General features: G+C 43.5%; 1 protein-coding gene across 1 annotated transcript; it reads left to right on the forward strand.

The window, feature by feature from the left end:
• The first annotated feature begins 4 nt into the window (after positions 1-4).
• LOC106562654 (methenyltetrahydrofolate synthetase) lies at positions 5-10536 on the forward strand. The gene is made up of 3 exons (XM_014127624.2): positions 5-297; positions 1701-1971; positions 8772-10536. The coding sequence occupies exons 1-3, from the start codon at positions 187-189 to the stop codon at positions 8996-8998; spliced, it is 609 nt and encodes a 202-aa protein (XP_013983099.1). The 5' UTR covers positions 5-186; the 3' UTR covers positions 8999-10536.
• Positions 10537-14918: the final 4382 nt, after the last annotated feature.

Raw genomic sequence — 14918 nt, forward strand, 5'->3', positions numbered from 1 at the left:
TATAGGTGATTATTATGTTATTGCAGTCTGTTTAATGATTGATTGGCAAATCAATTACGTGGCTAGCTGAGTCCAATCCAAATGTAGAATTTTCTCATTTCAAGGCCAGCCTAACTTGCTGCTTTCTCTGAACTCACACACATTGCAACATTTTTATCTTTGGACACGAGTTTTACATTAGCCAGCATGGCCGCCTTGCGTGCAGCCAAACAAGCTATGAGGCGAGAAATAAAGAAACGAGTAGCTGCGTTGGACGATCAAGAGAAACTTCGCCAGTCTCGAGTCATTTCGCAAAAGGTAACTGCAGTGAGATATAAACAATCATGTAACAAAAAACTGGGTATCACATTTACAATGTGCTTGTGCATTTTTTAATGATTTTTTTTTACAACGCTAAAAGCTGAATTTGTGTATGCATGTGTCCTATCGTCGCGTTGCCAATAGAACTCGCCAGTTTGTAGTCCTAGAAACCGGAAATCTGTTTCGTTCAGCCATTCCAATGGGAAATTGAATGCGGAAAAAAATGGGGTTCTGGGATAAATGTCGAAAATAAGATCTGAGATTAACACAGGTTTATGGTGCTTTCAAGATAAATGGGAACTTGGAAAAAACGAGGTCAATCACGACGTTGGTGGTCTTCATTTCGGAAATTTGGAGCTCTAGAAAGATGCCAGAGTTTCGGACTTTGAATTCCCAGTTGACCTTTCAAAAAACATTCCAGTCAGAGTTTTCTTCTTTTTTTTTTCACTCAGAAGTCTGAGATTTCCGAGTTTATTTGAATGTTGCATTAGGATATCTGGTATGTTTTGCTCTATGAGATATCAGTCAGTTAACATGACCTTTATGAATTATGAAGCCTTTTATGTGCTTTTTCAGATAATTTTTTGGAAAATCACAAAGTAATGTTAGCTGATGGAGATGATCTCATAGAACAGACATATAAGACCTCCTAAGCCTGTGTTTACCACATACCTCATTTTTGCCGTTTATCCCCAAAATTCCATTCATTTCCCCACAGGCTTTGTACAGTGGTTCCCTGGTGCCCGTGGTTAAAATGTCCTAAAATGACCAGTGGCGCCCCGTTGTGGTGGATCCCAGGTGGGGGGGGGGGTTGCCCCCTCTAGGGGGTCTTACCACTTACCACACTTACCACTCCTGAGGACCCCCCCCCCCCATCAGCACCTGGTAACCCGTTTGGGTGACCAGGTGCGTGGCTAGACAGCCTGTGGAGCCAAAGCCTGATTTAGTGTGAACCAGGGTAGAGTTGGTGCCTCCAAAAACATGCCTTTACTATTGCTCTCTATAGTTACTTTTGTTTAGTATTGTCAATACCTGCAAGCAGAAGACACCTAGCCATGAATGCTTTCAATTATATGTAACTTGCCTTTTACTAACAGATAGACGATATTGCTTTTAAAATAATCAAATAACTCAAACAATTCGTTTGTCAGATGTCTCCAGTTGGTGACCTCACATGGTTTTCATAGGCCATACTGCCTATGTTAAACTGGCAGTACCTTAATGCTGTAATCATATAATTACCAGTCTAACACCTCATACCTAATTACTTTCACCAAACCTAACAGCACATTTTGAATGGTTAATTTACATGCATTATTTGATGTAATTTGCTCCGTAAATGACAGGAAAATAGAAAAACTATGCATACACTGACCCGTTTATACTCTCCTCTCAACCAGCTCTTCAAGCACCCCAAGTATGCTAGCTGTGAGCGCATCGCTGTGTTCCTCAGCATGCATGACGAGGTGAGAACCGAGGAGATAATTCAGGACTTGTTTAAGCACGGTAAGACCTGCTTTATGCCCAAGTACTTGACACAGGGCACCAGTAACCACATGGACATGGTGAAGCTCACCAGCATGGAGGATATGATGTCACTGCCTCTGACTTCTTGGAACATCAGACAGCCTACTGCCAACGACAACACCAGAGAGGAGGCCTTGGAGACAGGTTAGTGTTAACCTACACACACACACACACACACACACACACACACACACACACACACACACACACACACACACACACACACACACACAAGAAGAAGAAGATAATGGAGTCCGTCCACTTTGTGTGAGAACCTATTCTATTTTTCTGGGATCTCTTTATTGGTTATACACAACAACAAAATATCCTTTATATCCTACCGAGTCAAGTAAGCGTCATACCTTCTTTCAGTATGCACATAGGGCCACACACACACACACACACAGAGCTTAGTTTTCGTGATTCATTTTTTACTTTTTGGGGAGTAAAAATGTATTCCCAATCAAAATCCTAGTTTCCCTAACCCATAACCTTTAACCTAACTGAAACCCAAATGCCTAACCTAAACTTAACTCCTAAACCTAACCCTTAAGCGTAAAATAGAATGTTAACAAATTCAGGACATGAAAGAAGTCCTGACTGTTTTTCTACCTTGTCAGGACATTCCGGTGACTTGCCAGGAATTTGTGGGCCTGATAAGGTTGGAAAACATTTACACACACACACACACACAGGGTGCCCTATGGTGATACGATCCTCACAGTGTGTGTTGACACATTGTACTTTAGTTTGCCTGTTGTATGTTACCAGCTGTGTGTATCATAACACACTTATGACCTATTTGTTTGAATTACCTAAATCCTGGCATGGCCTTGCAATGTTCGTCTTTCTTCCCTTATACACAGTTAATCTTTGTTCCCCTATGGGCCCTGTTCAGAAGTAGTGCACTATTTAGGGGAAAGGGTGCCATTTGGGATGCATTCACAGTCTCCAACATGTGATACCATATTAGTGTCAGACAAAAGTTCCTGTTTTGGTTTCCTCCACAAGATGGTGGTATAGCACCATCATCGAGACTGATAGTCTCCTGCAATAACAATCTTTACGTCTGGCCACACACCTGACATGTGACACTTAATCGAAATACTATGCAAGGGGAAGGATGGAATTGCCCCAACACTGATCCAAGGTCATTTACCCCCTAAAGGTTAATCATTGATAATCATAATCAATCATAATATGATAATCATTAGTCTTTGTAAATGAGAACTTGTTCTCAACTTGCCTACCTGGTTAAATAAAGGTGTGAAAAAAAAAACATTGGGGAGGATAAACTGATCCTAGATCTGGTAACATTTACCCTGAGCACCAAATAAGCACTGTGAATCATTGGTGACGTTGCATAATTCTATTGTAATCAACTCTGCTGCTGCTGTATAATAAGAAAGATCATATTGATAACGGTTATTAGCATTGTAATCTCTTGGATGGTGAATACTTATTTTTTCCTCTGTCAACCTCAACTATTTTAATCCAGACCGTCACAGTTTTAATTATTAGATAGGATATGAAATACCGACGCCTGGGGAGGAAATGTGTTTGTTGTGCATTCTCTGAGTCTATTTGAGCTGTGCAAATAATGTCATCATGACTTCTGGAACCAAACTGGTCATAACCACGCTCCTTCATTGTGTATGTGTAACAGTATTGCTTCCGTCCCTCTCCTCGCCCCTACCTGGGCTCGAACCAGGGACCCTCTGCACCCATCGGCAACAGCCACCCTCAAAGCATCGTTACCCATCGCTCCACAAAAGTCGCAGCCCTTGCAGAGCAAGGGGAACAACTACTTCAAGGTCTCAGAGCGAGTGACATCACCGATTGAAACGCTATTAGCGCGCACCCCGCTATAACTAGCTAGCCATTTCACACCGGTTACATATGTATGAATTCACTCCTGTCTGGCAATAACCTGTGTCAATTCTAATTATCGCTCTCACTCACCTCATGCACTCCACTCGCCAGCTCAAGTAACCAGGTTCACTTGTAACCAGGTTCACTTGTAACCAGGTTCACTAGTAACCAGGTTCACTTGTAACCAGGTTCACTAGTAACCAGGTTCACTAGTAACCAGGTTCACTAGTAACCAGGTTCACTTGTAACCAGGTTCACTTATTTTGGCGTTGGGGACTATAGAAAGTCTACACTCCCTTTAACTTTTTTCACATTTTGTTGCGTTCCAAAGTGGGATTAAAATGGATTTAATCTTTCTTTTTTGTCAACGATCTTCACAAAATACTCATGTCAAAGTGGAAGAAAAAATTCAAACATTTTTAAAGATGAATGAAAATAAAACCCTAATACACCTTGATTAGATAAGTATTCACCCCTCTGTGTCAATACATGTCAGAAACACATTTGGCAGCGGTCAGTCTTCTTGGGTAAGTCTCTATGTCACGTCCTGACCAGCAGAGGGAGTAATTGTATTAGTTTTGGTCAGGATGTGGCAGAGGGTTTTTGTATGTATTTCTACGTTCTGTCTAGTTTAGTTTTTCTATGTTTAGGTTTGGGTGTTGGACTCTCAATTGGAGGCAGGTGTTTCTAGTTGCCGCTGATTGAGAGTCCTATAACTAGGTGTGTGTTTGGTTTGGATTTTGTGGGTAGTTGTTTTTGCATTGCTTTTAGTATAGCCTGCAAGACTGGTGTACTGTCGTGGTTTTTTCGTGTTCTCTAATAAATAACAATGATGAGCACGCAACCCGCTGCGCCTTGGTCCATTCCTGACGACAGATGTGACACTCTAAAAGCTTTGCACACCTGTATTGTGCAATATTAGCCCATTATTCTTTTGAAAATTCTTCAGGATCTGTCAAGGTGTTGGGGATCATGGCTAGACAGCAATTTAAGTCTTGCCATATATTTTCAAGCAGATTTTAAGTCAAAACTGTAACTTGGCCAAAGGAATATTCACTGTGTTCTTGGTAAGCAACTCCAGTAGCTTTGGCTTTGTGTTGTAGGTTATTGTCCTGTTGAAAGGTGAATTCCTCTCCCAGTGTCTGGTGTAAATGATGCAGCCACCACCATGCTTGAAAATAAGGAGGCAGTTACTCAGTGATGTGTTGCGTTGGATTTGGCATAAGGCTTTGCATTTCTTTGCCTTGTTTTTTTTTCTTCAGTATTACTTTAGTGCCTTATTGCATACATATGCATGTATTCTGTATATTTGTATTCTTCTTTTCACTCTGTCGTTTAGGTCATTATTGTGGAGTCACTACAATGTTGTTGATCCATCCTCAGTTTTCTCCCATCACAGCCATTGAACTCTAGCTGTTTTAAAATCACCAATGGCCTCATGGTGACATCCCTGAGCAGTTTCCTTCCTGTCCTGCAGCTCAGTTCAGAAGGATGACTTCATCTTTGATGTGTCTGGTTGGTTTAATACATCATCCACTGCATCATTATTACCTTGACCATGCTTAAAGATATATTCAATGTCTAATTTGTTATTGTTACCCATCTACCAATCACTGCCATCCGTAATGAGGCTTTCGAAAAAGCACCCTGGTCTTTGTAGTTGAATCTGTGCTAGAAATTCAATATTTGACTGAGGGACCTTATATATGTTGTATGTATGGGGGACAGAGGAAAGGATAGTCATTAAAAAATCATGTCAACCTTTGTTATTTCACACAGAGGGAGTCCTTATGTGATTTGTTAAGCGAAATACTTATGAACTAATTTAGGTTTGCATAAACAAAGAGGGTGAATACTTTTGCAATTACTATTTGTTGTTTAATTTTTATTAATTTGTAAAAAAAAATATAATTTTCTATTCAACTTGACATAAAAATAATACAGTTAAATCTATTTCAGTCCCACTTAAAAACGCAAGAAAATGTGAAAAAGTTGAAGGGGGTGTAGACTTTCTGTAGTCTCTGTATACCAACCAATCACGTCTTCAGTTTAGGGCTCCCTCTGACAGTGAACAGCTGGTTTGATGAATTTCTCTCCACTCTGACTCAGTCCTGCAGCCTTGAATACCTCTCATGAACCTATCATGGCTGTTGTCAAGGAAACTACCGATAGAACATAATGCAAAGCAAATTTAAATACATGAGAAGAGATGGGGGGAGGTCTGTCTTGCCGTGCCATCAGATTAGCTTTGATTATCGTCATGGTTTTCACATAGCAACAAGAAGGGCACCTTATTCCAAGTACCTTGAATATTCCCAGGAGCTGACAGAAGGGTATAGACCATATTATTTCCCTCTTTTCATAACAGCAGTTCCATCCTCATAAAGAATGTCTCTTTGTCCTGGGGTGCATAGAAAGCAAAGGTCTGGAGGTGTGTGTGTGTGTGTGTGTGTGGACAACACAACACAAATTGCTACCTGCAAGGATTGCCATCCTGCTGAGCATCTGAAACTTGTCTTCAAAGCATTTTCCTCTTGTTCAGATACTTACATGTGGAGAGAGAGAGAGAGAACACGGCGGAGAGAGAGAGAACACGGCAGAGAGAGAGAGAACACGGCGGAGAGAGAGAACACGGCAGAGAGAGCTGGAGGGAGAGAGAACACGGCAGAGAGAGAGTGAACAGAGCAGAGAGAGGGCGAGAGAGCACACATCAGAGAGAGAACACGGCAGAGAGCTAGAGGGAGAGAGAACACGGCGGAGAGAGAGAGAGAACACGGCAGAGGGAGAGAGAACACGGCAGAGGGAGAGAGAACACGGCAGAGAGAGAGAGAACACGGCAGAGGGAGAGAGAACACGGCAGAGGGAGAGAGAACACGGCAGAGAGAGAGAGAACACGGCGGAGAGAGAGAGAGAACACGGCAGAGAGAGAGAGAACACGGCAGAGAGAGCTAGAGGGAGAGAGAACACGGCAGAGAGAGAGAGAACACGGCAGAGAGAGCTAGAGGGAGAGAGAACACGGCAGAGAGAGAGTGAACAGAGCAGAGAGAGGGCGAGAGAGCACACATCAGAGAGAGCTGGAGAGATAGAACACGGCAGAGAGAGCTAGAGGGAGAGAGAACACGGCAGAGAGAGCTGGAGAGAGAGAGAGAACACGGCAGAGAGAGAGAGAACAAGGCAGAGAGAGAGAGAACACGGCAGAGAGAACTGGAGAGAGAGAGAACACGGCAGAGAGAACTGGAGAGAGAGAGAGCACGGCAGAGAGAGCTGAAGAGAGAGAGAACACGGCAGAGAGAGCTGAAGAGAGAGAGAACCCGGCAGAGAGAGCTGGAGAGAGAGAGAGCACGGCAGAGAGAGCTGAAGAGAGAGAGAACACGGCAGAGAGAGCTGAAGAGAGAGAGAACACGTCAGAGAGAGCTGGAGAGAGAGAGAGCACGGCAGAGAGAGCTGAAGAGAGAGAGAACACGTCAGAGAGAGCTGGAGAGAGAGAGAACACGTCAGAGAGAGCTGGAGAGAGAGAGAACCCGGCAGAGAGAGCTGGAGAGAGAGAGAGCACGGCAGAGAGATGGAGAAAGAGAGAACACAGCAGTTAGATGGGGGGAGAGAGAGAACACAGTAGAGAGATGGAGAGAGAGAACACAGCAGAGAGAGTGAACAGAGCAGAGAGAGGGCGAGAGAGCACACATCAGAGAGAGAGAGAGAACACAGCATATAGAAATGGGGGGGAGAGAGAGTGAACACAGCAGAGAGAGAGAGAGAGAGAGAAAAAGCTCATAACAGAGAGAGAGAGAGAGAGAGCTCATAACAGAGAGAGAGGGAGCTCACAACAGAGAGAGAGAGAGCTCACAACAGAGAGAGAGAGAGAGAAAGAGAGAGAGCACACAACAGAGAGAGAGAGAGAGAGCACACAACAGAGAGAGAGAGGGAGAGAGAGAGCACACAACAGAGAGAGAGAGAGAGAGAGAGAGAGAGAGCACACAACAGAGAGAGAGAGGGAGAGAGCACACAACAGAGAGGGAGAGAGAAAAGGGGTAATGGCATTTTGGCACAGCAGGAGTAGATGTCCTTCAGAAAGTGAATGATTTAACATTCATCCGAGATCTTTGTTATTGGCTAGGAATAGAAAAGACTGGAGTAGATTAAAACAGAGACCTTTGATTGGGCTCTGTTTTATTTACACATTGGGAGGGTGTGTGTGGGTGTGTGTGTGAGCGTGCGTGTCTAACTATCAGGGTTCAATTGTTAGCATTACATCCTTACTACCATTTAAAGTAGATGTGATGCCAGATGAGTCATGTGAACAACAGTAGGCTACATGCATCAATAATAGATGAATGTTGCCATGCAGTCTGGAGGGCCAGAGAAGAGACCGCAACCTGCTGCTGCTGTGAGGAACGTGTATGCAGAATGTCCCTGCTTAATCTGCATAAATGATTAATGAATGTCATGGTTGCGTGACAACAGGAAGAGCTTTTGATATTAGAGTCTCAGGCTACACCGAGCAGAATGAAGTGAGAGGTTCACATCATCACCAGAAACCTGCTGCCGCATTCATAAAGTGCTGATCTAGGATCAGGTCCACCCTGTCCATGTAATCTTGATCATTTTGATCTTAAAGCCAAAACTGATTCTAGATCAGCACTCCTACCCTGAGACGATTGATATGTACGGGCCCTGATATCAGATGTTCTAAGAAACATTCTGTGAAACATCTCATCTGTTATTTCTTTGGGTTGTCAGCGAGCACTTGATGCTATGGTTACATCAGGATGTTGTGAAATATTCATCCAAGGGCTTGTGAAGTCTTGCAGCGAACACCATCCATCTTTTGCCTCACAGAGAATCTGTAGCTTGTTGGGTCTGATGGAATTATAAAGAATTGATCATGCTGGAGACTGTAGAACTGGCAATGCATGTTTTAGTTCTGGCATTTATTGAAGCAGGCCTGCAGTTCACTGCTACGAAGCAACAATAGCATTTTTAGGGGGTGGAGTGTATTTCTGTTTTAAATAGGATGAACAGTGTTGTTTTATAGCCTCCTCATTCATGTATTTTCATGTCTTCCTCCCATGCAGGAGGTCTTGACCTGATCTTGATGCCAGGCCTGGGATTTGACAGGAATGGGAACCGGCTGGGCCGAGGGAAGGGCTTCTACGACACATACCTGGAACGCTGTATGAAGCACCCCAAGGGGAAGCCGTACACCATCGCTCTGGCCTTCAGGGAGCAGCTGTGTCAGGACATACCCGTGGGTGACAACGACGTGCTGATAGACGAGGTCCTGTATGATGTCCTGGACTAGTTAAAAGGCACATTTTCATATTTCTGAAGTAAATCTCTATTTGTGATGTAAATGGCATGTTCTAGAAGGGTTCAGACACCTTTTTTGTGGTTTGGCTTGTTTTTGAGAAACTTACCCCAGCCGTGATTCACTTCCTTGCTCGTTGTGCAGTAATCGGGCAACGCAAAAGACATGAATAAAACACACCCAAATATGTCGTTTTAGAAACGGACACACTTTCAGTATAGTGATGTAGGTCTTTAGATGTTGTACACATTCAATTGTGTCATTCCAGACTTTATCCACAACGTTAGCTTCCATTTTGTGCGACTGGAGCCGTTTCTTCTAGCAGCTGTGCTGCGCGGGCTGTGTCCGTGTACTATAGGGACACGCTCAACCTGCACAGCTGCAGGGGGGAAACAGTGCAAGTCGACCAAAATGGATTATAATGTTGCGGATACATTTCGGAATGACACATGTACAACATCTTAAGACCTACATCACTATACTGAAAATCCATTTCTAAAAGGACATATTTGGGTGTTTTTTGAGCTTTTGTTCATGTCTTTTATGTGCCCTGGTACTGCACAACAAGCAATGAGGAAGTGTATCATGGCTGGGAGAAACGTATGGAAAACAAGACAAATCACACAAAACAGTGACTGGACCCTTCTAGAACATGCCATTTACACCAGAAACAGAGATCTAATTCAGAAATAGGAAAATTCTCCTTTAACTGTGATGGGAATAGTCAACTGGACTACAATGGTATGACGATGAAATCAGTGGAGGTTGAGGGGAGGACGGCTCATAATAATGGCTGGAACAGAGCAAATGGAATGGCATCAAACCATGTATTTACATACCATTCCACTGATTCCGCTCTTGCCATTACCACAAGCCCGTCCGCCCCAATTAAGGTGCCACCAACCTGTGGATGAAATTGTATTATACAGCACATGATATCATATTATGTGATCCCAGCTAACAGATATTGGTTCCCAGAACATTGTGGGAAAGTTATTTCAAACAACCAAAAGAGAGCCTTTAGGGAACGTTCAGTGCTAGCTGTGATGATATTGTTTGGTATGTTGATATGATATTATCATAAGACATGAAGCTGTGAACTAGTCAACAGGACAGTGGTAGAGCTGAGCCTGGTGGCCTCATTCCAAATGGATCATTAGCCCTTACTCCAAGGTGTTTGTTTAAATACGGATCCAATCCATTTAAATCTTCTAGTGGGGGCATCAACAAGGGCCTAAGTAAGGGGCCAGGGTTCAGTTTGGACTTCTAAAGTGCTTGCTAAAGACCCCTAGTGATCATAATGGTCAAACGAGTTGTCTTAGAATGTGCCTGAATTGGTGAGGAATAAACTGTTCTCTACAGATGACACTACTACCAGATGACACTACCTTGTTTCCATTTCAAGATTCCTGTGATTTCAGTTCTTAGATTTTTTTTAAACTGTCAAACTTCCTGGTCTTCTGTAATGAGATGATTATGCTGCCATCAGGGGACACAGGAAGTTCGGTTAAGAATAAAGACTGCTGAATGAACACACGCTTGTTTATTGCTTACCAAAGCTAGCTAGCATAGTTTTGGTGTCAGAAGTGGGATCCAAAACCCCTCCGTTGTCTTAACAAAGGAATAACAGTATTATTACTGGAGACTGAGAGCATGCTGAGAATGAGTGTTTGACTGGCAGAATGTTAATGAACTGCCTAGTGACTGCCTCGCTTGTTTGCCTAATTGCTGTGATGCTCTTGGGAATTAATCCATACTTTTCTGGTAGAGTCTTTTTATGTTTTGCTTATCAAAGTCTTGCCTGTTTTAAACTGAGACTGAATGACATGACATTGCTAAGTGCAGCAGCATGAATCGCAGAAAGCTTGAATGGCTCACCGTAGATCCAAGAGTAAAACACTAAGATGTTCTCTCTTTTTGTGTAACCGCACTTGAACATACATTGCTGGTCCTCTGTTTTTTTTTATTTATTGAAGACCATGATTATTTGGATCAGGAAACGTTTGTTCCTGGGTGGTAACAAAAGGATGTACACACCTACAGTAGACCTTCAGAACCATAGTCATCCATCCATGATCTAAACAAGACCTTCAGAACCACAGTCATCCATCCATGATCTTAACAAGACCTTCAGAACCATAGTCATCCATCCATGATCTAAACAAGACCTTCAGAACCACAGTCATCCTTCCATGATCTAAACAAGACCTTCAGAGAGAGATTACAAAAGACCTTGTCTCAATCCTATTATTTTAGACTGGCTGTACTTCCACCACGACCTGCCCACTCATTAAATCCCCATGGTGGTTTATAGTTTGTTCATCTGCTGAAATCACAAAAGTGGTTTTACATAAACGTTATTCGGTTCCTCTATGTGTTTAACATTGGTTTCAGTTTGTAAAGCCCCGACTACCAAACAGTGCCATCTTTCAAAGGCTGTCTGTCTGTTTGTCTGTCTGCTCAGCAGTTGGTTTATTACCATGGCGGGGAGGAAGTCTTTCTCCAGCTGTACAGAACAGAACACACACACAGTACATCAGTACACACAGTACATCTCTCTCAGAATCAGCCAGCTTTATAATGACATGGATCAGGAGCATATATGTAGGCCAGCAGCCACACACAGACTTTCTCACCTACCACTGCCTTCTCTCCCTCACTCTCTCCATCCTCTCTTTCTCTGCTTGATCAATCTCTCCCAGAGAGCTACAGCTGCCTGCTTCATCAGAACCAGTGTGAAGATGGTTTATTAAAGAAATGAGACCTACACGTATGTGTATGTGTGTGTGTGCTCAGCATGGCTGCTCATTACAGAGAGGTAACAAGGCTAGATGGGACGGGCACATTTTTTATTTTTATTTAACTAGGCAAGTCGGTTAAGAAGAAATACTTATTCCTACCACATCAAATCAAATCAGCGTTTATTTGTCATGTGCGCCGAATACAACAGGTGTAGGACTGTCAGTGTCAGGTGACAGGTCTGGCTACGATGACGCAGGTAGCTCTGATGTCACAGCCATTCTGCATGATCAGGGGCCAAGCATCTCAGAGTAGGAGTGCTGATTTAGGATCAGTCTAGGCTTTTAGATCACAATGAAAAAAAAGACATGTACGGGGCGGACCTGATCCTAGATCAGCACTCCTACGTTGAGAAGCTTGATACTGCACTGTACATATGGCCAATGGGGTGCGTCGAAACAGTCTAGAAAACTCCGGAAATCATTTCAACAAATGACATATAGATCTATTTTTATTCATAAATACAAGTAAGCCTACCCATAAATACTGTTATATACACTGCTCAAAAAAAGAAAGGGAACACTTAAACTGTGAAATCAAACTTCTGTGAAATCAAACTGTCCACTTAGGAAGCAACACTGATTGACAATACATTTCACTTGCTGTTGTGCAAATGGAATAGACAACAGGTGGAAACTATAGGCAATTAGCAAGACACCCCCAATAAAGGAGTGGTTCTGCAGGTGGTGACCACAGACCACTTCTCAGTTTCTATGCTTCCTGGCTGATGTTTTGGTCACTTTTGAATGCTGGCGGTGCTTTCACTCTAGTGGTAGCATGAGACGGAGTCTACAACCCACACAAGTGGCTCAGGGTGTGCAGCTCATCCAGGATGGCACATCAATGCGAGCTGTGGCAAGGTTTGCTGTGTCTGTCAGCGTAGTGTCCAGAGCATGGAGGCGCTACCAAGAGACAGGCCAGTACATCAGGAGATGTGGAGGAGGCCGTAGGAGGGCAACAACCCAGCAGCAGGACCGCTACCTCCGCCTTTGTGCAAGGAGGAGCAGGAGGAGCACTGCCAGAGCCCTGCAAAATGACCTCCAGCAGGCCACAAATGTGCATGTGTCTGCTCAAATGGTCAGAAACAGACTCCATGAGGGTGGTATGAGGGCACAACGTCCACAGGTGGGGGTTGTGCTTACAGCCCAACACCGTGCAGGACGTTTGGCATTTGCCAGAGAACACCAAGATTGGCAAATTCGCCACTGGCGCCCTGTGCTCTTCACAGATGAAAGCAGGTTCACACTGAGCACATGTGACAGACGTGACAGAGTCTGGAGACGCCGTGGAGAACGTTCTGCTGCCTGCAACATCCTCCAGCATGACCGGTTTGGCGATGGGTCAGTCATGGTGTGGGGTGGCATTTCTTTGGGGGGCCGCACAGCCCTCCATGTGCTCGCCAGAGGTAGCCTGACTGCCATTAGGTACCGAGATGAGATCCTCAGATCCCTTGTGAGACCATATACTGGTGCGGTTTGCCCTGGGTTCCTCCTAATGCAAGACAATGCTAGACCTCATGTGGCTGGAGTGTGTCAGCAGTTCCTGCAAGAGGAAGGCATTGATGCTATGGACTGACCCGCCCGTTCTCCAGACCTGAATCCAATTGAGCACATCTGGGACATCATGTCTCGCTCCATCCACCAACGCCACGTTGCACCACAGACTGTCCAGGAGTTGGCGGATGCTTTAGTCCAGGTCTGGGAGGAGATCCCGCAGGAGACCATCCACCACCTCGTAAGGATCATGCCCAGGCGTTGTAGGGAGGTCATACAGGCACCTGGAGGCCACACACACTACTGAGCCTCATTTTGACTTGTTTTAAGGACATTACATCAAAGTTGGATCAGCCTGTAGTGTGGTTTTCCACTTTAATTTTGAGTGTGACTCCAAATCCAGACTTCCATGGGTTGATAAATTGGATTTCCATTGATTATTTTTGTGTGATTTTGTTGTCAGCACATTCAACTATGTAAAGAAAAAAGTATTTAATAAGATTATTTCATTCATTCAGATCTAGGATGTGTTATTTTAGTGTTCCCTTTATTTTTTGGAGCAGTGTATTTATGAACAGTATAAACTATTTAAGTCTGAATGTCATCATGTATAAAGCATGAACAACAGGTATTATACATGTCTAACAAACTGAAAAGATGTTAAATATAAGCAGATCCATAAATAAAGTGTTAGGCTGTGCTCCAAATAGCACCCTATTCCCTTTATAGTGCACTATTTTGGACCAGGACCCATAGGGCTCTGGTTAAAAGTAGTGTACTATATAGCGAATAGGGTTCCATTTAGCCTTACACACTTCCCGAATGCTCCATCACTGCTCTCTTCCACAGTCATTTGGCCGTCTCCTTGTGTTCAACCTGTTTGTAAATCGCCTGTGTGTGTGTGTGTGTGTTTTCTCTCTCCCCTGTGCGTGTGTGTGTGTGTGTATCTCTTCCCCAATGAACCACAAGAGTGAGGGCTCTTCAATATTTCATGAGAATGGGAAGAGTGTTTATGCTCTGGGGACTGCACTGAAAATGAGCATGAGTTCAGATTTCACACCCCAAGAACACCCCAGGTGAACACACACACACACACACACCTGTAGGTCTCATTTCCTTAATGAACCATCTTCAGAATGACAGGGTACTGATGAGATTATCTCAGAGAGCCAACACAAGTCTTCAGGTCTCAGGCAAGGTTACTCATCATAGTTCACTAACTCCATTTGCTTAGCTAAATTGATTGAATAAATTATATGGTAGATATTAAACCAGAGATGTTTTCAACAGTTACTTTCAGTTGAATAATCAACTAAATGAGGCTTGATTAGAAATAGAAACATGCATGAACCAGATTCTCAATTTACAGAGATTGGCCTACTAAAGTATTTTTAATGTTTGATTCTGTTTTGGGGTGATTCCCCAGGCAATTACTTTATGGCATCTATGTTGGAGCCTTATGCTGCGTTTGTAACCAAGTGGGAAGTGGGAATTTATCACTTGAACAGCCCTCTAACTGGTAATTACTAGGAGGAAATCTTCCCTGAGCTCCGACTTCTACCATATGCTGATCTCTGACATCACCTACTAGGAAAAGGACATCGATAACAGCATTTTCAGCA

This window comes from Salmo salar, chromosome ssa26, assembly GCF_905237065.1.
Source record: "Salmo salar chromosome ssa26, Ssal_v3.1, whole genome shotgun sequence".
Taxonomy (NCBI): Eukaryota; Metazoa; Chordata; class Actinopteri; order Salmoniformes; family Salmonidae; genus Salmo; species Salmo salar.

Bases quoted from the DNA above. Each gene is read 5' to 3' on its own strand.
- LOC106562654 (XM_014127624.2), top strand. From the start codon at position 187: ATGGCCGCCTTGCGTGCAGCCAAACAAGCTATGAGGCGAGAAATAAAG. The intron at 298-1,700 runs GTAACTGCAGTG...CCTCTCAACCAG, and splicing joins CTCGAGTCATTTCGCAAAAG to CTCTTCAAGCACCCCAAGTA. The intron at 1,972-8,771 runs GTTAGTGTTAAC...CCTCCCATGCAG, and splicing joins AGAGGAGGCCTTGGAGACAG to GAGGTCTTGACCTGATCTTG.